At 39.0% G+C, this 26,697-nt stretch overlaps 1 protein-coding gene across 1 annotated transcript in view; it reads right to left on the bottom strand.

Annotated features, from left to right (window-relative positions):
* LOC122804583 (cyclin dependent kinase 2 interacting protein) overlaps positions 1-24,170 on the bottom strand; it is a 304,009-nt gene extending 279,839 nt beyond the window's left edge. Inside the window, exon 1 of the mRNA XM_044074535.1 lies at positions 23,963-24,170. Coding sequence (XP_043930470.1) covers positions 23,963-24,104 — 142 coding nt within the window. The 5' untranslated portion in view covers positions 24,105-24,170. The remainder of the gene's footprint in view (positions 1-23,962) is intronic.
* Positions 24,171-26,697: the final 2,527 nt, after the last annotated feature.

Below are 26,697 nucleotides of genomic sequence, written 5' to 3'. Positions count from 1 at the left end.
ATGATTTAAAACTGTATAGCTCATCAGATGAAGAACTGAAAGCACAACTGCCAAGAGGTCAAAACTTTTTCAGATGACATAAGAATGTAATTTGGTCTTGATAAATGTGCAGACGCAACCTTTAAAAAGCAGGAAAGCTGCAGCACTAAGAAAACATCAGCCTGGGACAGGAATGTGATATAAAAGAACTTGAGTAAGAGGGAGTGTACAAATATTTAGGAAATGATGAAGGAACAATTACAAAACATGAACAAATATGAATAAAACTTGGTAAGGAATATTTTAGAAGCCAATACTGAAAACAGTGCTGACATCTACGAACAAAGTCCAAGCTATAAACCAATTTGATCTCCCTGTCCTAACTTACAGTTTTGGAGTGGTTGACTGGCCCCAAAAGGTGTTGGATCGGTTAAACTGGAAAATAATAAGGATTCTTCATGCTTATCAAATGATTTATAAAAAAAAAAAATGAGTGTATACCAAGACTATAGTCCCAGTTCTGAAGGCGCTATGGGCCTCCTCGAAATTGATTACATGTACAGATCTGCAATCGTAGGACTGCAAACATATCTGCTGATCTCACAAAACCCAAATGTAAATGAAAGTTTTAAAACATGAGGAGAGTAAGTCTAAGATGACTTCCCTGTTTTGTTTAGCAGAAGCATATCAGTGTCAAGTGGGAATGGAAATCAAACCAGAAGTAGATAAAAAATCAGGCAGCAACTGAATGTGCAAAAAAAACAAAAGAATATAAGGTGAAAGATAAGATGAGAAGGCAAGAAATGTGAAAATTCATAAATATACTTGCAAGTATAGAAAATACTTGGTACAACCTCATGTTGATCAGGACTGAACGCATGAATAGTTAAGGAAAGGTGAATTTAAAACAAAAGTCAAAAGGTTAATATTGGCAGCCCAAAATAGTGGACTATGTACATGTTGGTTTACAAAATCTATTGAATATGTGGAAGAAACAGACAAATGTAGACTTTGTAAAACAGAATTGGAAACAGTTGCACATCTTGTTGCTGGTTGTGATACACTAATGGCAGAAGACTGTATACTGAAAGGTATAATGATGTGGCAAGACTGTTGTATTGAGGATTGTCAAAGATTATAATATTGAAGTAGCTGAAAAACATTGGAAACTTGAGCCACAAAGCATTATAGAAAATGATAAAGTTTATATCACATAGTATCATCCATTACCAACAGTTCAAAAAAACATGCGAGAAAACTAGATGTATAGTAAGTAGTTCATGATAAGAAGACAAAAGTAGCATTGATCAATGAAACTGCTATACAAAGTGACTACAGTGTCTTATGTAGAGAGAGCAAATTCATACAATACCAGGATTTGTAGGCAGAAAGAAGGGCAATGTGTAAGGATATCCAGACAGTTCCAGTAGCGTAGCAGCAGCAATGGGTCACATGAAAAAAAATTTACAATTGTACGTACTTAAATATGTTATCGATATACGTAACTGTATGAACTGCAGAAATAATCAACACTGGGTACATTGCAGGAGCTGCGAAAAGCACTTCTGGCCAACATAAAAAGATTGAAACAATACTAATTTCATGAACTTTAATCATACTTTGCCTTAAGAATGGGGTCCATTCCCAACATGCAATTACAAACTGAAAAGACTTGGAGAAATTAAAAAAATATATATGAAGGGTCTGAGGCAAAGGATCCACCATGACAAGCTGTTTGAACACAGGCACTAGGCAGGGATGTTCTCTTCTGTTACTGTTATTTTCTTTATACTTGAAAACATTGGCAAAAAAATAAGGGTTTCACAAATTCAAGGATATAGCATGGTACAAAAAGAGTAGCTAGCTTTATTTGCAGATTATAATATTTTGTACTTTATAAATCTAGAAAGAAACCTTCGGGTGTTGTGAACATTCTGAGAAAGTTTCAGATCTTTTCAGGATATAAAATAAATGATGAAAAAGCAAAGGCAACAGTGGTAAATTATGTCTTCATGCATGAAATGGTTCAATAGCACCCATATTTATGGGGACACTAAAAGATGAAATATCCAGTGTATGGATTAAAAATGATTCAGTTATGGCAGCTAAGCATATGTGGGAAGAAACTAAACAAAAGATAATACAAAAATTGAGAAAATGGAATTTCACAATTCTAGATATGCATAGTAAGATACAAGCAGTGAAAATGTTCAGTCCCCTTAGTCTTATACACGTCAGGCATATTTTCATCAATCAGAGAAGTTGTGGACAACAGTTAATGAACAGCTGAAGGACCTTATTTGGACGGGGAAGACAGCAAGACTTTTTAAGTAGGATAACCTGACTCTCCCTACAGAACAAGGTGGTTTTAGGTTACCAGATTTGAAGGGGTACTTTAGAGATACAAAGTTAACACACATATACATACAGTGGATATAAAAAGTTTACACACCCCTGTTAAAATACCAGATTTTTGTGATATAAAAAAATGAGACCACAATAAATAATTTCAAAATTTTTCCCACCTTTAATGTGACCTATAACCTGTACAATTCAATTGAAAAAAAAACAAATCTGTTGGGGGAAAAAATATAAAAAATAAAAAACGTACAATATACTGGTTGCATAAGTGTGCACACTCAAACTAATACTTTGTTGAAGCACCTTTTGATTTAATTACAGCATTCAGTCTTCTTGGGTACACACCTGCCATCAATTAAAGAGACTCCAATTAACCCCAAATAAAGTTCAGCTGTCTAAGTAGGATTTTCCTGACATTTACTCAGTTGCCTGCTACAGCAAAAGCCATGGTTCGCAGAGAGCTTACAAAGCATCAAAGGGATCTCATTGTTGAAAGGCATCAGTCAGAAGAAGGGTACAAACATTTTTCTACAGCATTGGATATACCATGGAACACAGTGAAGACAGTCATCAAAAAGTGGAGAAAATATGGGACAACAGTGACACTGCAAAGAACTGGACGTCCCTCCAAAACTGATGAAAATATAAGACGAAAACTGATCATGGAAGCTGCCAAGAGACCTACAGCAACACTGAAGGAACTGCAGGAATTTCTGGCAAGTACTGGTTGTGTACTATATGTGACACCAGTCTCCCGTATTCTCCATATGTCTGGGCTATGGGGCAGGGTTGCAAGACGGAAGCCTTTTCTTACACAGAAAAACATCCAGGCCCAACTAAATTTGCAAAACAATACATTAAGTCTCCTAAAAGCATACGGGAAAATGTGTTATGGTCTGATGAGACCAAGGTTGAACTTTTTGGCCACAATTCCAAAAGGTACATTTGACGCAAAAACAACACTTCACATCACCAAAAGAACACCATCCCTATGGTGAAGCATGGTAGTGGCAGTATCATGCTCTGGGGTTGCCTTTCTTTAGCTGGAACTGGGGCTTTAGTCAAGGTGAAGGGAATTATGAACAGTTCCAAATATCAGTCACTTTTGTCTCAAAACCTTCGGGCATCTGCTAGAAAGCTGAAGATGAAGATGAAGAGAAATTTCACCTTTCAACATGACAATGACCCCAAGCATACATCCAAATCAACAAAAGAATGGCTTCACCAGAATAAAATTAAAGTTTTGGAATGGCCCAGCCAGAGCCCAGACCTAAATCCAATAGAAAATCTGTGGGGTGACCTGAAGAGGACTGTGCACAAGAGATGCCCTCGAAATCTTGACAGATTTGGAGCGCTTTTGCAAGGAAGAGTGGGCAAATATTGACAATACAAGATGTGCCATACAGATAAGAGTCCTGCCCAAGAAGACAATGTTGTAATTAAATCAAAAGGTGTTTCTACACAGTATTAGTTTAAGGGTGTACACACTTATGCAACCAGCTTATTGTATGTGTTTTATTTTTTATACCCCCCCCCCAACAGATTTGTTTGTTTTTCAATTGAATTGTACAGGTTATAGGTCACATTAAAGGTAGGAAAAGTTTTAAAATCATTTATTGTGGTCTCATTTTTATATCACAAAAACCTGGCATTTTAACAGGGGTGTCTAAACTTTTTGTATCCACTGTAACTCAAGCAGAAGGTTATAAATGAAATTGGAAAAGAATGACGACGAACTGATGAGGGTAGGGGGGTTCAAAAGATAAAGACTAGGATTTTGGATGCAAATTTTTAAAGAAAGTAACAACCACTAGGAATATTATATTTAGAAAATAGCAGAAAGTATTCTAAGAACTACACTAATGCAAAAACATGGAGAAAAGAGATTTTACAAATAGGTATACCTGGACGTATGGATACAATTTGGAAAACTGTCCACTCAAGTTAATTATTCCAATCGATAAAATGATAGTTGAGCCAGAAGTAAGGCATCTGGGAACATACACAGCAGCAATCTTGCTTCTGACCAACACATAGATAGGATAATAAAATCATTCTATGTTGCCCAACTTCTAGGTAACGGTATTGCATCCAGGTCCAAAGAAGTTATAATACCACTCTAATTGCCCCTTATCAGACCCCTCACTGAATAAAATGTCCACTTTGGCATGTATTTAACCAGACACTTGTGACAGCTGGAAATGTCCACAAAGGTTTCTCACCAGGATAATTCACGGCATGAATACCCTATACTACACTCATATACGCTGCTGAGAGGCAATCTTTGCCTGGATTAGGGCTTCTACAAACGCAGCCCTGATGGATCTGATGCACATGGGCAAAACAAACACTAGAAACACTAGGTCCAGTGATCTGAACTTCACTTGTAACTTAAACAGAACATGCTGGAGATAGAGATATGTGTTCCAAATGATTCCCACACTATGTGACAGACTTCCCATCTATGTAAAACAGTGTTCTTCCCTAATCCTATTCAAATGAAACCTTGAAAACTGGACGGGAAATTGTAAATTTACCCCGGTCTAGCCCCCATGTCTCCTATGGACAGAGGCAGTTAATAAGAAAACTATTCTCCTAACTTAAACCCCCATATAAATCCTTAGTAACCTCCCTACTAACATGCCATCCCCATATATAGATGCCCATGATACTCAGGACCCAAATGGTTTGGGGTGAGGGGCTAGGCTTCAAACAGCCCTAATGGTCATTACCCTAGAAACAACCTATGAACGTACAAGAAAGGAGGTAGAGTAGGATAAATAGGTGGAACTAGTGGGAAAGTGGAAAGAAGTGGTAGAAAGAGATGAGAAGGAAAACTGGTGGGAAAGTGGGGAAAATGTGAGAAATTTGTGGAGAAATAGAAGTGAGGTAGTAGAGCTATGCAAGTGACTTGCATTGTGTGCTTAAGTTGTCTATAGGTCATTTGTCTTACGTACATGGTAGTGGCTTGAATGTTCACATTATCCTGATGAGGTACAGCAGCACAATCAAGAGTCGCTCAGGTGTTTTAATTTTTGTTTGAAGCCTTTTCATTTGACTGTTTGCTTTAGCTGAACTGGTAGCTTGTTCCAATGTTTGGTGGCAAAACAGAAATACAGAGAATCTCCTGCAGCACTGTTGACTTTGTGGTGGCCAGAATATGTTTTTCACAGGAACATAACTCAAGACACAGTGAGTGCTACCACAGCATGCTTTTTAGGGAGAGGCAATTATTGCAGTTGGTAGATAAAAATATTAACTGCAACTAAGATGGGTACATAATAGGTGCTGTGGTAGTTCTAACTGCAAAGTTGTTTTAAAGCAAGACAGTCATGAGTCCTACATAGAGGTATGTAGCAAATGTAGCTACTGTGTTGTAGCATGCCTCCAATTTTATTTGCTGTGTGGTTTGCAGGTTTGTAAATATAGCTGATGCATGTAGGAGTGTGGGAAGGAGGTAGAACTGGGCAATGTTTTTCCTTGTAGCATTAGTTAGATGTGGTATGGGTTTGATCAGCAGCAAAGTCCCTTTTTTCTTGATGGCCTGGTGTATGTGCGGATCAAATTTCAGATTTTTGTCTGTAGTTACACCTAGTAGTTCTGTGGGAGGTTACCTTTTCTATGGCAGTGTTATTGGCTGATGTAATATTAAAAGTGTGTTTGAGTGTGTGTAATTCTTAGGGTGTGAATAACATTAATTTGCTTTTCTTAGGGTTTAAGTACAAGTTTGCATTGACTAGCCAGTTTGAAAGAGGATAAAGGTATGTGTGCGATTGTTTGGAGTTATGTAAGACTTCCTGCAGTGCATTAGAGGGTGCAGTCATTGGCATGCTGCACAATTCGCTTGTTTGATATCTTAGTGAAGATCATTTATAAATGTATTAAACAGAAAGAGACCAAGAACTGAGCCTTGGGGTTGTCTATTGCTAAGGCTGCTGTCAAACCAAGCAGGTGGTCTTTTTTTTTTTAAACTCTCTCCCTTCTTCTGTGTTTCTCCTTGTTTGGTTTTAAGAAATGCAGGCACTTTTTCTTCTTCTTTCGGCTGCTCCTGTTAGGGGTCGCCACAGCAGATCAACTGTTTCCATTTCTTCCTGTCCTCTGCATCTTGCTCTGTCACACCAGCATGTCCTCTCTCACCACATCCATAAACCTTATCTTAGGCCTTCCGCTTTTCCTGTTACCTGGCAGCTTCATTCTTAACATCTTTTTCCCAATATTCTCTGCATCCCTCCTCAGCACGTCCAAACCAACGTAATCTTGCCTCTCTGGCTTTGTTTCCAAACCGTCCAACCTGGGCTGACCCTCTAATATACTTATTCCTAATCCTGTCCATCCTCATCACACCCGGTGCAAATCTTAACATCTTCATCTCTGCTACGTCAAGCTCCAACTCCTGTCTTTTTGTCAATGCCACTGTCTCCAAACCATATAACATAGCTGGTCTCACTACCCTCTTGTAGACCTTCCCTTTCACTCTTACTGGTACTCATCTGTCACAAATCACTCCTGACACTCTTCTCCACCCACTCCATCCTGCCTGTACTCTCTTTTTCACCTCTTTTCCACACTCACCATTACTCTGAACAGTTGATCCCAAGTATTTAAACTCATCCACCTTCGCCACCTCTACTCCCCGCATCCTCACCATTCCTCTATCCTCCCTCTCATTCACACACATATATTCTGTCTTAGTCCTGCTGACCTTCATTCCTCTTCTCTCTAGAGCATATCTCCACCTCTCCAGGGTCTCCTCCATCTGTTCCCTACTCTCACTACAGATCACAATGTCATCTGCAAACATCATAGTCCACGGGGACTCATGTCTGATCTCGTCTGACAACCTGTCCATCACCATTGCAAATAAGAAAGGGCTCAGAGCTGATCCTTGATGTAATCCCACCTCCACCTTAAACGCATCCGTCACTCCCACAGCAGACCTCACCGCTGTCACACTACCCTCATACATATCCTGTACCACTCTTACATACTTCTCTGACACTCCCAACTTCCTCATACAATACCACAACTCCTCTCTAGGCACCCTGTCGTATGCTTTCTCTAAATCCACAAAGACACAATGCAACTCCTTCTGACCTTCTCTATACTTCTCCATCAACACTCTCAGAGCAAACATCGCATCTGTAGTGCTCTTTCCTGGCATGAAACTATACTGCTGATCACTAATCATCACCTCCCTTCTTAACCTAGCTTCCACTACTCTTTCCCATAACTTCATGCTGTGACTGATCAATGTAATCCCTCTTTAGTTACTACAGCTCTGCACATCACCCTTGTTCTTAAAAATTGGTACCAAAACACTTTTTCTCCATTCCTCAGGCATCCTCTCACTTTCCAAGATTTCATTACACAATCTAGTTAAAAACTCCACTGCCAATTCACCTAAACACCTCCATGCTTCCACAGGTATGTCATCTGGACCAACAGCCTTTCCATTCTTCATCCTCTTCACAGCTATCCTTACTTCCTCCTTGCTAATCCACTGCACTTCATGATTCACTATCCGCACATCATCCAACCTTTTCTCCCTCTCATTCTCTTCATTCATCAGCCCCTCAAAGTACTCTTTCCATCTGCTCAACACACTCTCCTCACTTGTGAGTACGTTCCCCTCATTATCCTTTATCACCCTTACCTGCTGCACATCTTTACTAGCTCGGTCCCTCTGTCTAGCCAATCGGTACAGATCCTTTTCTCCCTCCTTAGTGTCCAACCTTTTACACAACTCTTCATACGCCTTATCCTTAGCCTTCGCCACCTCTCTCTTTGCCATGCACCTCATCTCCTTATACTCTTGTCTACTTTATCTCTCTGACAATCCCACTTCTTCTTCGCCAACCTCTTTCTCTATATACTCTCCTGTACTTCTTCATTCCACCACCAGATCTCCTTGTCCTCCTTCCTCTTTCCAGATGTCACATCAAGCACCTTTCTAGCCATCTCTTTTACTAGCTCTGCTGTAGTTACCCAGCTATTCGGTAACTCTTCACTGCCATCCAGTGCCTGCCTTAACTCTTCCCTGAACACCACCTCACAATTACCCTTTTTCAATTTCCACCATTTGATCCTTGGTGCTGCCCTCACACTCATCCTCCTCTTCTTGATCACCAATGTCATCCTACAAACCACCATCCTATGCTGCCTAACTACACTTTCCCCTGCCACCACTTTACGGTCTCCAATCTCCTTCAGACTGGCCCTTCTACATAAGATATAATCCACCTGTGTGCATATTCCTCCACTCTTGTATGTCACCCTATGCTCCTCCCTCTTGTTAAAATATGTATTCATCACAGCCATGTCCATCCTTTTCACAAAATCCACTACCATCTGACCTTCTGCATTGCTTTGCTTCACACCATACCTACCCATCACTTCCTCATCCCCTCTGTTCCCTTCACCAACATGCCCATTGAAATCTGCTCTAATCACCAGTCTCTCACCCTTGGGTACAGTCATCACCACTTCATCCAACTCACTCCAAAATGTTTCTTTCTCATCCGTCGCACACCCAACTTGTGGAGTATATGCACTAACAACATTCATCATTACACCATCAATTTCCATCTTCATAAAACATCACTCTATCCGACACTCTTTTCACCTCCAAAACACTCTTAGCATACTGTTCCTTCAGGATAATGCCTACGCCATTTCTCCTCCCATCCACACCATGATAAAACAATTTGAAACCGCCTCCAATACACCTAGCCTTGCTCCCCTTCCATCTGGTCTCTTGCACACACAATATACCAACCTTCCTTCGGTCCATCATATCAGCTAGCTCTCTCCCTATACCAGTCATACTGCCAACATTCAAAGTTCCGACCCTCACTATCACAGTCCTAGCCTTTACCTGCCTTCGGGCATGCCTTCCCCCTCTTCTCCTCCTTCGGCCAACAGTAGCCCAATTTCCGCCATCACCCTGTTGGCCAACAGTACTGGTGGCGGTCGTTGTCAACCCGGGCCTCGACCGATCCGGTATGTATATCTGTACTGTTGTCTGCATGTATGATTTGGCAAAATTGTACGCCGGATGCCCTCTTCCTGACGCAACCCTCCCCATTTATCCAGGCTTGGGACCCGCACAAAGAAAGGCACTGGCTTGTGCATAAATGCAGGCACTGCAATGTGAAAAAAAGAAGAAAAGTATGGTCAAAACAGCATGACAAAATAAAAACTGATATGCTTTTTCTCATTCTTGCATAGGGGTATGACTGGATTAAGGCCCTTAGTTTGATCTAGTAATAAGTTTTAAGAGAAAGCAAACAGAAAAAGATGATTATTATAAAGCTTTAGCAAATAAATGTATGCTTTTGTGGCAACTTTGTATCTGGTCCTCATGTTTTCATGGAGACAATCTGATAAAGAGAAATGCTAGGAGATAATGTTTTCTGAAAGCATTCAAGTGTTTTCCCAGCTGAGATAACTATAAAGCATGGCTAGCCTTTATTTTAGGTTAACCCAAGTCTACGAGTGTGGCCATGAGTCTGGGATACTTGTTACTATTAGGAGGGTAAAACTTCAATATTTGAAGATTTATATAGTTTTGTGTGTTAGTATTAAGTTAATAGGTTTTAGGGGGTATTAGAGTGTGTTTTTATTTTTTGAGGGCTTTCAATAAAACAAAAAGTTTTGCAAGATGCGACATAGGCTCAAATGGATACGACAAGAAACAAATGTATAAAAGATCAACCTGCCAAAGAGTGTATGCATGTAACACAAAAGCTGGAACTAGACACATAACAAAAAACTGTTACACATAAAAGATGGGAATAACAACTTTTTAACACACTGATGCTTTATGTAATGTCTTTAATTGCCAATGATTTCACTGATAAATACAAAAAAGAAAGATCAGTGTAGTATGTTAAAAAAATGTAGAGTGCAAATAGCTATGCTACAGGAGACACACTTTAATGAACTGAACATGTAAATTTGATAAAGAAGGTTTCTCAGGGTGGTTATTCAGTGGAATACCTGGGACAATGGAAAAGAGAAGTATTTATATTAATTGCAACAGCAGCTCCAACAGTGACAGAACAGGATAAACAAGATAATAATGGCAGATTTGTACTACTAAGGGGCTACTGACAAGGATGGAGGATTACACTGGCATGCACTTATATTCCACCTAAAACTGCTATAATGGAGCTAAAGAAAATTCTGCGAGAAATAATCAGCTTTCATCAAGTCAGGAAATCCTTCTATGTGGCACACCTCATCACTAAGGGCTTTTCATCCAGAAAAAAGGAGGTCATTGTCCCACTGTACTCATCCCTCATTAGACCCATTATAGAATACAACGCCCCGTTTGGTATGTACCTCTCAAGACATATGCAACAACTGAAAAGACCACAGAAATACCTCACTAAAAGAATCACAGGCCTAAAGCAGATGCCCTACGCTGACTGCTTTAAAAAAACTCCAGCTATACTCTGTCGCATATAGTCTACTCAGAGGTGATCTCTGCTTAACATACAAGGCCATGTCAAACCCAGAGCTGTTGGACATGCTACACTTAAAGAAATCCCAATCCCTCAGAGCCACACGCTCCAGGGATCTAAACCTTGTCATCACAATAAACAAAACATGCTGGAGGGATAGGTTCCTGACCCAGAGACTCCCCAGACTCTGGAATACATTGCCCATACATGTCAAGCAGAGTGCCTCTTTGGCCCTCTTCAAAAGGAACCTTGACGATTGGATGGGAGAAAGGAAATTCACCCCGGGGATCACGTCAGTCGCCCTGCTAGACAGGGGTCTAGGGAAGTAAACAGTGTGGGAAGAAATAGCCACAGAATTGTTATGGCTAGGCTTATATAGGCCCTGGTGCTGATAGCCAAGTACCAACCTATGAACCTATGAATATTACTTATAGGTGGGGACTGGAATTTAACTTGCAACATTGAAGATGTGCCTGGAGGGACCAGAAGGGAAAATATAACAAAGAAGGGTAGATTTCTGAAGACATTTGTGAAAATATTTGGAATGGAAGATATGAATTCAGTACTAGTTCAGAATTAATTTATATTTTATCCCCCAAGATACAAAAACTGGGCTAGGCTGCACAGAGTTTACATTTCACAGGAACATGTGCATTTAATTGAAAGTCTCGCTATGTACCCAAAAAAATATTTCAGATCATGCACCAATAATAACTAAAATAAAAACAAAGGGTAATGACATAAAAAATCCCAACCATCTGTTGAAAAGAGGAATTTAAGGAATGGGCAGTGGAAATTATTCATGAACTATTAAAGATTGTAGATATTTCTTCTGAAAATATAGCTAGGGAGTGGGATAAAATTAAAGTGGAGTTTAAAAATATTGTGGAAATAACAGAAAGAGAGAGATGGTTAAGAAGTAACAAGAATTATTTAGAAGGACAGACAAATGTTAAAGTATTGCAGAACAGGGGGGATCTCACAGAACAAGAATAGGGGCAACTACAGAATGCTAAACAGAAAATAAGGAATTACCTTGATAATATGTATGAGTTTAAGATTGTTGTTAAGCAACTGTTTTTTGATAACTCTAGAACACAAAAATTTTTAGCAGAATGACTCAAGGAACAGAAAGTAGTAAGGGCTGTTGCCAAGCTTAGGAAGTGTATAACAAGGAAGATAACAAGAAATTGTGTAGAGGTGCTAAAAATATTTTGGAAATGCTATGAAAGTCTAAATAAAGCACACAAATACTGAAATCAAAAAAATGTACAAATAGAAAGGTTTATGAAGGAATTAAATACGCCAAGGTTAGAGGTAGATGAGGTGCAATTGCTAAAAGGACAGGAGGAGATGAGATAGAGATGGTGATGTATAACTAATCCACAGGAAAGCCCAGGGAATAGATTGTATTCCTGTGGATATCTGGAATCTAGGAGGAAAACTGATGAAGATCTAGAAGGTTTTGTTTAACAGTATTTTAAGAGGAGGAAAATTACCAACATCCAGGAAGAAATAGGTGGTGACTGTAATACCTAAAGAGGGTAAAGACCCAACAGATCCAGCTTCACACAGGCCCATTTCAATACTAAACCATGATTATAAAGTGTTCATGTCTATAATGGCTAAAAGAATGGCAAAAGTGATGCCATAATTGATAGATATGGACCAATGCGGCTTTGTGGAGGGCAGGCAGTCATTTGACAACATTAACAGAACACTGATGATCCAGAGAGAAGCAAAATATAAGAAAATACTGCTGTTGCTGGTGTATCTTGAAGCAGAGAAAGCAACTGACAGAGTAAGCTGGGACTTTATGAGCAGGGCATTGGAAGCATTTGTATTCCCTGATAAAATGATAAGGTTGATTAGGAGGATATATGAGGGATTAAAGGTGAAAATTAAAGTGGTTGGGATCCTCTCTAAAAAATTCTGCTTGAGCAGAGGGACCAGACAGGGGTGTCCGCTTTCCTTTTTGTTATTTATATTAAATTTAGAAGCACTGGCAAAGAAAATAAGGGACTCCAAAATTCAAGGATATAATTGGTATGGTAGTCAAGAAAAGCTGGCTCTATTTGCAACTGATATTTTATACCTGACAAAACCAGAAAAAATATTCCTGTGTTGTGGAACATTTTGAGACAGTTTTACATGTTTCAAATCTTTTTGGGATACAAAATAAATGAAGCTAAAGCAAAGACAATAGCTGTCAATTATGTACCCACACACACAAATTAGTTTAGCAATATCCATATTCATGGGGACATGATAAAATGAAATACTTAAGAGTATGGATTAAAAACATTCCGATGTTAATTTATTTACATTTGTTTACCGGGAAATTCCAACTGGACACAGGTCCTTTTTCAGTGGAGGCCAGGATAGAAAAGCTCCATAGAACAATAAATAAGCAGCAGAGTACATGAAGAACAATTGATTATGCAAACAATAGCAAATAATACATACTGCAGCAAAGATTAACTATACATACAATATGAAACATAGTAATGAACAGATATACCAATATCTAGATAGAGGTTAGGAATAATGGTAATATGTATATACAGACAGTACTAAGCTCAAATGGATACTGTTCTAAACTCATACACCTAAATCTATATACAAATATTGCAGTAAACTCAAGCAGATATAAAGCAGAAGCTCCACACAAAGGTGGAACAGGCTAGAAGGGCTAATGGGATGGAAAGGGAAAATAGAGGAGTGAGACGGGAGACTGAGTGAGTAGTATACGTGGTAGTGAGAGGAAGCTAGGTGTATGTCAGTTGGATATGTATTTGGAGTGGAGATGAAGTGAGGTAGTTAAGCATGTTATAGCAGGTCTGAGAGATTGAGTGAGGAGGGAAGGGGAGGAGACTCCCCTTCTTTCCTCTTTTTAGAAGTTTCTCTTCTGTTTAGAAGAGACTAAACAAAACATAAATACAAAACTGAGAAATTAGAAGCTCAGTTATATGAATAAGGATAGTAAAATACAATCAATTAAAATGTTTTTCGCTTTTTTAATTATATACACAGGTCAAACATAACTTTATCAACCAGAGGAGAAGTTGGAGACAGCAATTAATAGAGCTGAAGGATTTTATCTGGGAGGGGAAGCAAGCAAGAGTTAAGTGGGATAAGTTGATTCTTCCAAAAGAACAGGCTGGGTTGGGATTACCTAATTTGCAGGTGTATGTGACAAAGGGAGATACTGCCAGCACAGCCATATGGAATTTTTCTAAATTATATGTCCTTTCTGAATATCAACATGAGTTACATAAGATGCTTGTGTTACAACTGTATCAGAAGTGTATGTCAAACTGGTTTGCATAGACATGTTGAAAACATATTTTATAAAAATGCTTGTGTTTAAAATGGCTCCACAGTGTGCCCTACTGGAACAGAACAGAAATGTACATGCACTATTGTAACTGTTTAAATATATATATTTTAACAGTGTAAACTGGAATACAGGAGATTAACTTCAGTCCAACAAACTTTGGAAAAATAACTGAAATTAAATTACTTTATGGCTAGGGCATACAAAGAGGGTAGCGTTCAGTTTTCAGTGCAGCAAGAGACACAGTATCTGTACTAAGACACTTTATGTATTGTATTTAGGGTGACCTAATTACTAGTCTTGAAATGTGGAGGAATGTAATTGATTTATGATTTCCAGCATCTGTCACAGATAGGAGGAAAAGCCCTTATCTATGTAATTTTTATGGGTAGATGCCAAATGCTATCCCAGCAGTAATATTTGAGAAGTCTCTTAGTGAGACAGAGCATTCTGTATTCTGTCTTGGACCTGACAACAACTAGAAGATCCATTCACCACATCTGCCTTGCTCTATTAGTAAGTTCAAAGGTTATAGTAATTCTCTTAGATGCAGTCAGGAATATAGTGAAGCTTAGTTTAGATGTTTGTCTTTACTTAAATGAGACTGTCCTGCAATGTTGTTTTAAATATTTCTTGTGGTTTTGAACTCTGTCACTGTGAATATATATTTAATATTGTCCTATTATTTTATTATTAAATATATTTAAACCTTTCATTGTGGCTGATTTGTGTAGAGATATTTAAGTCAGTATATTGGGTACCCTTGGAAGGGCCTTAAATTAGCTGATAAGGAGCGACTGACTGATGGCAGCAGAAACTACCTTATAGTCTTGGCAGAAGGAGGCATAGCTAGCAAACCTTTGCCAGCCTTTCCCAGAGGTGTGTGTGTGTGTGTGTGTGTGTGTGTGTGTGTGTGTGTGTGTGTGTGTGTGTGTGTGTGTGTGTGTAAATTAAACCTCAAAGAGTGTGTGTGTCAGTCACTTGGGTACTGCAGGACCTGTGAGCAGTGCCAAAAGGTAGGCAAGGCAGGAGACAAGGTGAAAGCTCCTTTGATGCCATTGCCTGTGACTGAGGAGCCGTATCAGAGGGTAGCTATGGATACTGTGGGAACTCTGAGTACCCCAGGTTCCACAGGGAACTATATCCTTGTGGTAGTAAATTATGCTACCAGATACCCTGAGGCGGTGGCTCTGTCCTCCATCCAGACAGAAAAGGTGGCAAATGCTTTACTAGAGATTTTCAGCAGGGTAGGTTTCCCAAAGAAATGTTGAATAACAGAGGTGCCAATTTCATGTCAGACCTACTGGCTTGTCTGTGGAAGCACTGTGGGGTGAAGCACATAAGGACCACCCCCTACCATCCCCACACTAATGGCCTTGTAGAGAGGTTAAACACTACACTAAAGACCATGCTATGGGCATTTGCAGACCAGTTTAAGAGGGAGTGGGACAAATATTTGTCCCATCCGTTGTATACTTAGAGAGGTGCCCCAGGAATCCACAGCTTTTTCACTCTGAGTTGCTATATGGGCACAGGATGAGGGATCTCTAGATATGATTTGCAATGAGGGGGAGGGTGTGTATGAAACCCACAAGGAATCTGTTGTGATACATGTCCTAAACCTCAGGACAAGGCTCAGGGACCTCATGGGCTTGGCCGAGGAGAACCTGGAAGAAGCCGAACAGCAGAAAAAGGTCTGGTATGACAGGAATGCTCAAGCAAGAGAGTATGCTGTGGGACAGCAGGTTATGGTTCTCATTCCTGTCAGATACAACAAGCTGCAGGCAGCTTGTGAGGGACCCTTCAAAGTGGCAAGAAAGGTCAGTGATGTTAACTACATGGCAGAACTGCTAGGCAGGAGGCAGGGACATAAGCTATACCATGTTAACACCATGAAACCTTACCATGATAGGGAGACCTTGGTGCTAAGTATTTGCAGTAGAAGGCAGGAGGAGTCTGAGGGGGAGCTATGGTTACTGGAAGCCAGCCAGCCAAACCCCAAGTTACTATGGTGGAGCCTAGGGTTGCAGGCATATACTATAAACAGTGCAGCACTGTACTGGGGTTAGCAATACCAAGGCAGCCGGGATCTCAAGACAGGATATGGGGTAATTTATTCCCAGATAGGCTCATCCCTCTCAAGCAACATTTCTCAAGGGTCACCAGAAAAACTAGCTTGAGTCTTCGAAGGGGGGAAGAAGTGTGACAAAGCAAGATACTGCCAGCACAGCTGTATGGAATTTTGCAAATAATTATATGTTATTTGTGAATATCAATATAATTTATATAAGATGCTTGTGTTACAACTGTATTAGAACTGCACGTCATGTGTATATCAAATTGGTTTGTACAGATGTGTTGAAAACGTATTTTATAAAAATGCCTGTCTTTAAAATGGATCCACAGTGTGCCCCACTGGAAGAGAACAGAAATGTACATGCATTATTGTATTATTGTAGCTGTTTAAATGCATATATTTTAACAGTGGAAACTGGAATACAGGAGATTAACTTCAGTTCAGCAAACTTTACAAAAATAACTGAAATTAAATTACTTTATGGCTAGACCATAAAAGATGGTATCTTTCAGTTTTCAATGCAATGAGAGAGACAATGTCTGTACTAGGAAACTTTCTGTATTGTCTTTAGGGTGAACTAACTACTAGTCTTGAAATGTGGATGAATGTAATTGTTTTATGACTTCTAGCATCTGCCAGGGATCTGAGGAAAAGCCCTTATCTACGTATTTTTACACGCAGTTGCTAAATGCTATCCCAGCAGTAATATTTGAGATATTAGTCTTGGACCTGACAACAACTAGAAGATCCATTCACCACATCTGCCTTGCTCTATTAGTAAGTTCAGAGGTTATAGTAATTCTCTTATTGTCAGTCAGGAATACAGTGAAGCTTAGTTTAGATATGACTGTACTGCGGTAGCGTTGTCGCCTCACAGTAAGACGCTGTCCGGTTCGATTCTCAGCTAGAGCGTCTTCTGCGTGGAGACATGCGTGAATGGGCGTACCTTCGTTGAAGGTTGTGCGTCAGGGCTGGTAACTCAGCACATAAAAATCAACTACCAATCATTAGCGGACCGGAGTTCTGCTGCGGCAACCCCTAACCGGGAAAAGCCGAAAGACACAAGTTTAGATATGACTGCCCTACAATGTTGTTTTAAATATTTCCTGTGGTTTTGAACTCTGATGTCATTGTGAATATATATTTAGTATTGTCCAATACTTTTATTATTTATTAAATAAATTTAAACCTTTCATTGTGGCTGATCTGTGTAGGGATATTTAAATTTTGAGATTATTTGCTATTTATTTGGTGACACTGTGTGGACCACTCCTAATAGCTTTGCTCTTGGTTAAACTACCATTTCTATTAATATTAATATCATTCAGTATATTGGGTGCCCTTGGAAGGGCCTTAAAGTAGCTGATAAGGAATGCCTGGTGGCAGCAAAAACTACCTTATAGTCTGGGCAGAATGAGGTATAACTAGTAAACCTGTGCCAGTTTTTCCCAGGTGTGTGTGTGTGTGTCTGCGTAAATTAAACCTTAAAGAGTGTGTGTCACCTACTTGGGCAGGAATACGAAGCACTGGTTGGACAGAGAGAGTGCTGGAGGTCTTGGCCTAATCACTCAGCTGAGATCTCAACTCTATAGCTGTGCCAGTGTGGAGTCTTATTGGGGATCTGGAGGAAGAGGGGGAAACCAGCCCCGGACTGACTGTGGATTCTGTGTGCTGTTAAGGGAAATTGCACTTTATGCAGAGAGCTACATCTGGAAATATTGTGTGTGTACCTGTCATCTTCTCAGTGAACGTCCCCAACTGTTGCCAGTGGTGAGGATTGAGGCTCCTTGATTACCGGTGAGCAGTGGTGGGTCATCACAAGGTATTTTAGAGCTACACAGTTAAGGCTCTATAAATAGCACAAGCAGAAACCTACAATTCAAAGTAGAAAGAGATGATGATGAAACAGGGTAGAAGCACAAGAAACAAGGAGAGACTGGGATTTTGGATGCAGATCTTTAAGGAAAATAACAATAATCATACAGGATATTATATTCAATATCAGACAGTATTCTAAGAACTAAGCCATCACGGGAATGGAGAAAGGAGATTCTGCTGATAGGGATTACTGTGATTAGGGATACAAACAATAAGCAAGAGGGGCTGGAATTTATTGGAGAAAACTGGAAAAGGAACCAAGGTATTAGCAGTAAATAACTAGAGAGCAAAAGGTAACAGAAAGGGAAGATGCCAAAAAATCTAACTGGACTGCAGGTTAGAGATTGCCTTCCCTATCAAGGACTGATATCAGAGTACAGGCAAAGAGAAAGAAATGGGAGGGTCCTAAATGAAAAAACACCATTGGTAGAGTTTTTAGTAGAATCTAGAAGAGAAGCTGCGGTTAAAAAAGGAATAATTAATGCAACATATAAAATATTGCATGATAACTTTAAGAATCTATCAGAAGAGGTTAGAAAGGATTGGAAGAGAGACTGGATAAGTGATTCACAAAGAAACAATGGGAGAATATATGTACGTCTCCCAAATATGGAAAAAAAAACTAGAATATCTGGGATTTTTGCTTAGAAATGTTTACACAGGTATTTTTATACCCCATGCAGACTCCAGACAATGTTTTCCTCAGGTAGATAACAAATGTTGGAGGCGTGATGGTGAAGATAGAGATAATTGGGAATATATTTTCCAGGAATGCAATGAGTTGGCAGACTTTAAATATTCCCTACAGACTACTCTATCAGAGATAATGGGTGAGCAAATGAATGTATCTAGGGAAATTATTTTTCTGTGCTATGATACAGAATTGGAAGTGTGTAGACATAGTAAGGCCTTGCTGAGAATTATGGTGGCTGTCAAAAATGCAATTACTTGAAAATGGAAATCAAAGTCTAAACCAACTGTACTAGAATCAGTGAATACAGTAACAATATAAAAGCAGCTGGAAATGAGATCCTTAGAAAATGGTCGGACCAATTTATATAGAAAAATGGGAATTGTGGGAATAATACATACAGGGGAGGAATGAGGTTTAAAAGAAGGCATGATCTGAATGAGATATGTAATGTCTGACCGACAATGATTGGGCAGACTATAAGTGATGTATAACATTTTCAAGTAAAATTATGTCAGTACAGTTTGTAATGTATTATGCCTTGCATCTAAGATTATGTCAATATGCTTTGTTTCCATTTCCATAAATGTATGATTGCCTATGTCATAAGTGATAATTTAATAAAGATATTTCTTGCTTAAAAATAAAAAAAAGATTGCTATCAAACCAGGATAGAGTATTTATTTTATTTTTATTAATTTTGCCTTTGTTTACCAGGACACTCTGGGGGTTTACCATGAAACCCTTTTCTTCAAAGGCTCAGGAAGAATTCTCCAAATATTGTACAATTAGTAAAACAAACATGAAAGTTTAAACAAAAATTGGTGAATTATGTACAGTATAAAATTATGCATAAAACAGAGTATGCAAAAACAAGTCAGATATTACATACAGTACAGGAATCCTCATCTAACATATGCATCACATACATATAAAGAGGAGATATTTATACAGAAAAAAAACAGTTTACAAGCAACAGTGAATTTACTGCATTGGAATAAATTAATCTCAATATAGGTCCCTGGTGTAGTAAGATCATTTCTTGTGAGAAAAAAAATACTTCTAAGAGTAGAAAAATTACATCAGGAAGACAACAATAGTAAGGAAACATAGTTGAGTGAGAGGAGGAGAAAGTTACTGTAATGAGCAATCAGAAGTAAGGAAAGGAGTACAGTTATGATTTGTTCTACAAATAAGAGGAGACAAAATATATTGGTATTATAGCAGTCAGACTGGTGATATGCAGCAGATCCATTTTTTTGTCTCCGGTGATACTTTGTTTTTTGATGGATTTTCCATTTCGGTGTGTTTTTAGTCATAGTGGGACAGAATTTTACATTTTTGAAGTTTTACGTATAGGGAGTCCATCTGCATAATTGTAAACTTGTGTTATGCAAACTGAGATTTTATGCTTGGCCAGGCCTAGGAAGAAGAGTAGTTAGTAGTCTAGGATGAGAGACACTGCCAAATGTTTGGGTAAATCAAAGAAGATGGAAGAGACTAATGATCTGTATTTCTATGAAGATAGACTGTGTTGGTGAAAAAAGAAGGGCAGTGGTAGTGCTATGGATTAGAAGAAAGGCATGTTGGGTCTGTGACAGGAGGCTGTTGGTAGTGAGGTGATCAAGGAGATGTTTTTAAGTACATTTCTCTAGGATTTTTGATAAGGGAAACAGTATTGTGATAGGTTTGTAGTTACAGAATTCTGTTCAATTTCTGCTTTTATGAAGAGGTATGATATAAGATTTTTTTCCAGAGGGTTGGGACATGGCTCTGTGCAATGGAACAGCTACAAAGTATGGAGACTGGATAAGCCAGCGGGTCTGTTGTTATTTATTTTGATGTAGTCACCTGAAAGGTTATCTGCAGCTAGAATTGTGCTTTTTTTTTTGATTTTGGCAATTTAATAAAGATGCTAAAAAAAAAAATAGCAAGATGTGGGGAAGCACGAATCTGCCAAGAAGAACATACAAATATATATGTACACTGGCTGGTAATGCCATTGACTTAGCCATATCATTTAGTAATTAGATGTCAGATGAAATATGTCTGTTCATTAACATTATGCAACAGTGTACACTTTGGGCAAATGCACAGCTATTTGCATTATATATATGTTATATGTAAAATATACATACATATACACATGTACTGCATATATACATTGTATAGAAAATATATGTATACACATACAAATTTGCATGTGGTATTTATTTGACATTTCCCCTTTCCATGTCTAGAAGGAAAAGGTATAGCAGCAAGACCCCAAATAAAGCTTTTGAGCTTAGGGTCCCCACCTATTCAAATGCCCCAAGTGGGATATTATTTCTAGAAATGTGAGGTTTTGCAGGACAAAACATACCCACTGCAAAGGAGAGAACTTTGCCAAAATAAAACCTTATTATTTGAGCATTTGAGTTGCTTGTGCTATTTCATATAACATTTACATATTTCAGATTCAAAATAATAGTTTTATGCAACTATTAAAGAAAAGGTAGGAAATATTTTTGAAAATCTCAGGACATTTACTGCTTTGCTGTTTTTTTTTTTAGGACAAAACTGGCTAAAGATGGACTGTCCCTCACCAACAGGGACAGGTGGTAACCATATTTGAGCTATATCCTGCAGCACATACACAAAGGATAATGTAAGTAGTTGTTTTAAATGCAGTTATTTATTTGACATCTGTTGACCGGGAAAGTCCGACTGAGCTAGTGCCCTTTTTCAGCGGAAGCCCGGGGACAAAAGCTCCACAGAAAAAAACAACTGCATAGTATTAATTCATTAAAAAAAATGCAAAATTATGATTTATACAGTCCATAGAAAGAAAATTATATATACAATTGAACTATATGGAAAAAGGAAGGCACTCTCAAGCATAATGAAAACATACAATGAGATTAAATTCACAAAAGCATGCAAACATATGGAATAGGAGATCAGCTAAGGTTTGATAGGTCACAGTCAAGTTGTTGTTGGTCTTTCGGCTTAGGGGGTCGCCACAGCAGAACTCCGGTCTGCTAATGATTGGCAGTAGATTTTTACGAAAGCCGAGGTGCCAGCTCGACGTTCAACCTTCAACAAAGGCACGCCCATTTACCCATGTCTTTCGAGTGCCCACCCAACCACAGGGAGGACATGCAGACTCCACACAGAAGGTACTCCCCGCACTCCAGCCGAGAATCAAACGGGAGAACCTCTTGCTGTGAGGCAACTACGCTACCGCTGCACCACCGCGGACGACCTATAGGTCACAGTCAAGTTGTTGTTGTTTATATTTAGGCTTTTTCCCAGTAAGGGGTCGCCACAGCGGAACTCCGGTCCGCTAATGATTGGCAGTAGATTTTTACGAAATGTCGAGGTGCTAGCTCGACGCCCAACCTTCAACGAAGGCACGCCCATTTACGCACGCATGTCTTTCGAACGCTACCCAATGTATAAAAATTATGAGAAGTTGTCAGAGGTAGTTATGCTTTGACAAGGCTGATAGGATGACAGACAACACAGTGCTGTGCCCAGGTTTAGAAGTTTAGAGAATTGTAATACGAGTTTGTAGCTATGTGAATGAGAGTATTATTCAGAGAAATAAGGAGGGTATGGTAGCTATGTGAATAATGAGAGAAATGACAGTATTATTCATATTCATAATAATAAGGAGACTATGGAGGATACAAGTAAAGTGATAGCGGAGCAGACAGATTGGGAGACGGAAGTGGAATTAGGGAGGGTGGTTTGTGTTAGACTTACTACAGTGACAGGTCTAGGTTTGAAGCAGATTTTTTTTTAATGCTTTTTTGAATTCTTGTACATATGATATGTTTCTCATGTGCAAGGGAAGTTTTTTTCCAGGCTAGGGCGGGTGTGTATGGATTTTTGGGTTGTTGGTCTGAACTTCTGAGAGTTCTGGAGGGGGTATAGTGTGAGATATGTGGGGAGACAGAAGGACAGGCAGAGGGTTTGGTTAAGATAGAATGAATCATTGGGAGTTGGATTATCATAATTACCAGGGATAGCATGGTTCTCAACCAGTTGGGGGCAGATCTCAAAAGAATCAGATACAGTTAAGAGCAGTTTTTAAAATATATGTACTATTAACGAGATCTCGACAGAATAGGAGAATGTGGATCAATATATATTTTCTAAAGTAAACGTTGTCTACAACTCCAATAATTGTGATTATTAAGTGATTTTTTTCACGGCGGCGGTGGTGGTGATGCTGCGGTAGCGTTGTCGCCTCACAGTAAGACGCTGCCCGGTTCGATTCTCAGCTAGAGCGTCTTCTGCGTGGAAACATGCCTGAATGGGCGTACCTTTGTTGAAGGTTGTTCGTCAAGGCTGGTAACTCGGCACGTAAAAATCAACTACCAATCATTAGCGGACCGGAGTTCTGCTGTGGCGACCCCCTAACCGGGAAAAGCCGAAAGACACAAACAAGTGATTTTTTTTCTTCCAAACATTAGAATAGATTAAGACAGATATAGCTAAAATCGGGAGTCAAAATCAGGGATAATTAAAAGGAATGGTTGCTAAGTATATGCAAGTTTTTTGAGTAAACTTCCGTGATAACTGTCGGGGGGGCAGTTCTGAAATGACAGCACTACTGTCAAAACACGGAACTGTGAAATGCCATGGTCTTTATAAATACTGAGCAGGGCAGACTGCTAACGTTCCACAATTACTATATGACGGAGCGCACAAGATTAACATTTGTGGCCTACATGTAAAAGGGACATACAGTGGTGATCACTAAGAGAAGCATTTGCGTGGCACACTGTTACAGAGCGACTAGGCAACAAACATTTCACCCTACTCCTCAGCAGCTAGTGCTGTAGTCGTACCTGACGTCTAAGCGCAGCTTAACCCTATAACGTGGTGAAAAATAAACCAAAATAAAGCGCAGAACGACAAAACCGTGAAATACACCCAACAAGCTCACAGTAAAGAAATGATTTAATTGCTCGCTGTTCTTAATACAGCAAGAGACTCTTAGAATCAGTACAGAGAAAAGTAAATGATTTGCTGAAAAGGTAAGCGACAGTTAGTGTAAATAAACCAATACATGTGGGTGTGGCACTCAAGCATGATTTAGTTCAGGATGCCGCTGTTTGTGTGAATAGCTGATTATTTACTTAAGCTAGTTTGACTCATGCTCTAACAGGAATACAACAGCTCACCGTGACTACCATTCATCTTGGGAGTGGCTTTATCTTCTAGCATCATGGCGCAATAACACGGTAGGCCTTCATATGATTTGCAGTAAGTAATGGTGCACTTTGCTTGAAGATATGTCACCGGCTGGACATACAAAGACACCATCCCTTAATCTAATACTGGCAGAAAGAATTTGCGTTTGACCACATTTCCCACAATTCTGCAGTGTCTGGTGTCATTGCAGCCAATAGGAACGCTAATGGGAACCACGTTTATTAGTGTTACTTTCAGTTCTGTATCAATCAACAAACATGTAATATGTGGTAGAAGGTTGCTTCTGTTTTATTATTCGGTGACATGCATCAAAAGTGTATTTAATGGATCGGTGTGGTGTTCCATTTTGGAAAGAAGGCCGCTTGTAGTCCCGTTTAATATGCGGTAATTGAGTTTCTCTTGAAGGCTTTCAAACAAGTGTTTTTCAGATTCGGGAATGCTGTTTACTTTAGTGATCATAATTTTTGATAGTTCACCGAGCGGCTTCAGTTTTTCAGAAAAAAAGTTTAAAAAATGTAAATACTGGAATAGTTTTTGCGGTTTGTGATATTTAGTTGTGCTTCCTATGTACTGGCTTGCCTTAATAATAATGCTGTTTCGAGTCCTGTTGGTGCTGAATGTTTTGAAATAAGTCTAGTTTGTAAATTAATTGTAATTGTTCTTCTAATGCGTGGAATAGTGTATAGTGGGTTGTGGTATTCCTTATTATGGGTGCAGCTTCATGTGACATTTTCTTGTTTAAAAGTTTTTTTAAGTACATCTGTTGTTTTGATAGGAGGTATAGTTTACATTCGTGAGTGAGCGTGTTTGTGCGTTGAGCCAGGGTTTCACGAGTTAATTGGTTCAAGCTAAGTCTCAGTATAGGCGAGCTAGTCTGTATTTTATAGTTAGTGTTACACTAATAGTCTGCAATATTTTGGTTTTACTAAACGCCCTGGTTTTTGTTCATCATATAAATTGAGGCTTGATCGGGCAGTCTTATACCTGTCAACCTCTCAACACAAGAATTCTGGACAAAGCCATAAAATGCTGGAGGGACAAAGGCCCCAAAATAGGGATATATTTTAAGTATTGTTTTAAAAAGTTGCTAGAATAACAGGATTTGTGTTGGTATGCATTTTCTGAAGGAAATGAAGTCTAAAATTCAAACGTTTGCCATTATTTAGTGACTTCAGTGATGTTGTTTAAAAAGCACTGATTCAGCCCACTGATGTGGATTCCAGTAAGAGTGGGAATACAGGCATTACTAAATGAAATCACTTGATGTGAAGAGTTGGTAAAATAATCAAAAGTCAATCGGTAAATAAATAGGAAAAGTGATTTATTTGTTTGACTGTTTTGCTTTAAAGTCAATAAAACTTGCTTAACTGGCATCCCTTTCACTGACATTTAGTAGTAGGTGCCCAGTGCACCACTGACACATCTTTAAGATGTGGAAGTGAGTCTTTTATAAACTTAAGTATCGCTCCATCATGTCAGTTCAGCATCCTTATAGTTCTCCAGTATTAATAATTTCTGCCAGACAGCACTGGAAAGTACCTTCTCCTCATAGTTTCTCAGTCCCCAAGTTAGGAGAAACAATACTATATTCTTATCTCCTTTGTAATTGTTTCTTTGATACTTTGCCTGACTTTAGAGATGTGCAGCTTTCTTTCAAATGGCTTTTTTCTCTTTACAGCAGTGATGATGTAGCTGTATTTCTTTAAGGGAAAGACTGGTCTTTGGAAGATCAGAACCCTAATGTTAAGGAAGCAGATACGACTGTAATAGGAAATGGTGATGCAGAGAGAAACCTGTGGGGGCCAAGTTGCTGTATGACCGGGGAGGTCCACTGGGCTCAGGGAGCCCGTTTTCAGTGGAGGCCCGGGTAGAAAAGCTCCAAAAAGACAGTAACCATAAGCAAATACTTTATTACATATCTATAATACACGGTGACGATAAGCAAAAAGTTTTATATTACATAGTAAAACATATTAGGGTACAGTCAGAAAATGGCAACATGTATTGCATACATACATTTGTAAGTTATATTCATACGTACAATTGTATTAGGATTGGGACAAGTTGAGACGGACTATTAGTTGCACCGAGAGGTAGAAGATGACAGTAAGGTTGTAAAATAGTTGTTATTCATTTGACTGTAGTTATTAGAATGTAGTTATAGAATGACTTTTTTAAACACAAATTTGCATAGAGAGGTGAATGTAGATGGAAAGTACATTATTTAAAAAGTATCGAGATGAGACGGACAGAAAAGAACTAGAGAAGGTGGGGTGTATACATCACCATTCAGGATAAGAAGTGCATACATCCTCATTCAGGATGAGAAGTGAGGATGATTTAGTTAATAGCATCAAAGTTTAAGAATTGCCAATAGAGAGAATCTTCTCCAGAAGGGGAAGGAGGACAGTTGGAAAGCTATTTACAGCATATACATTTAAGATAAAGAATGCTAAGTAATGTTGTATTCAGAGTGAGGCTACTGTTTTAGGTAGTTAGTATGGGGTAGATTAACTTGTGGTAGGGGCTTAGTGGGCTAGGTGGGTTGAGTGCAACTGCAGTTCCGATTTTGGGTGAAGTGGGAATGGAGCTGAGTTTTGAAGTGATCAAGGTTTTCTGAGGTTCTTAGAGTGGGAGGGAGAGGATTCTATTTTTTTGCTAGGCAAAATGATAGGAGAAGTTGGCCGGCGGGACGGTTTGGTTT

The sequence above is a fragment of the Protopterus annectens genome, chromosome 6.part0 (assembly GCF_019279795.1).
Source record: "Protopterus annectens isolate FY-2018-M chromosome 6.part0, PAN1.0, whole genome shotgun sequence".
Lineage (NCBI taxonomy): Eukaryota > Metazoa > Chordata > Ceratodontiformes > Protopteridae > Protopterus > Protopterus annectens.
The sequence above is the reverse complement of the archived record's forward strand: the minus strand, read 5'-3'. Positions and strand labels throughout refer to the sequence as shown.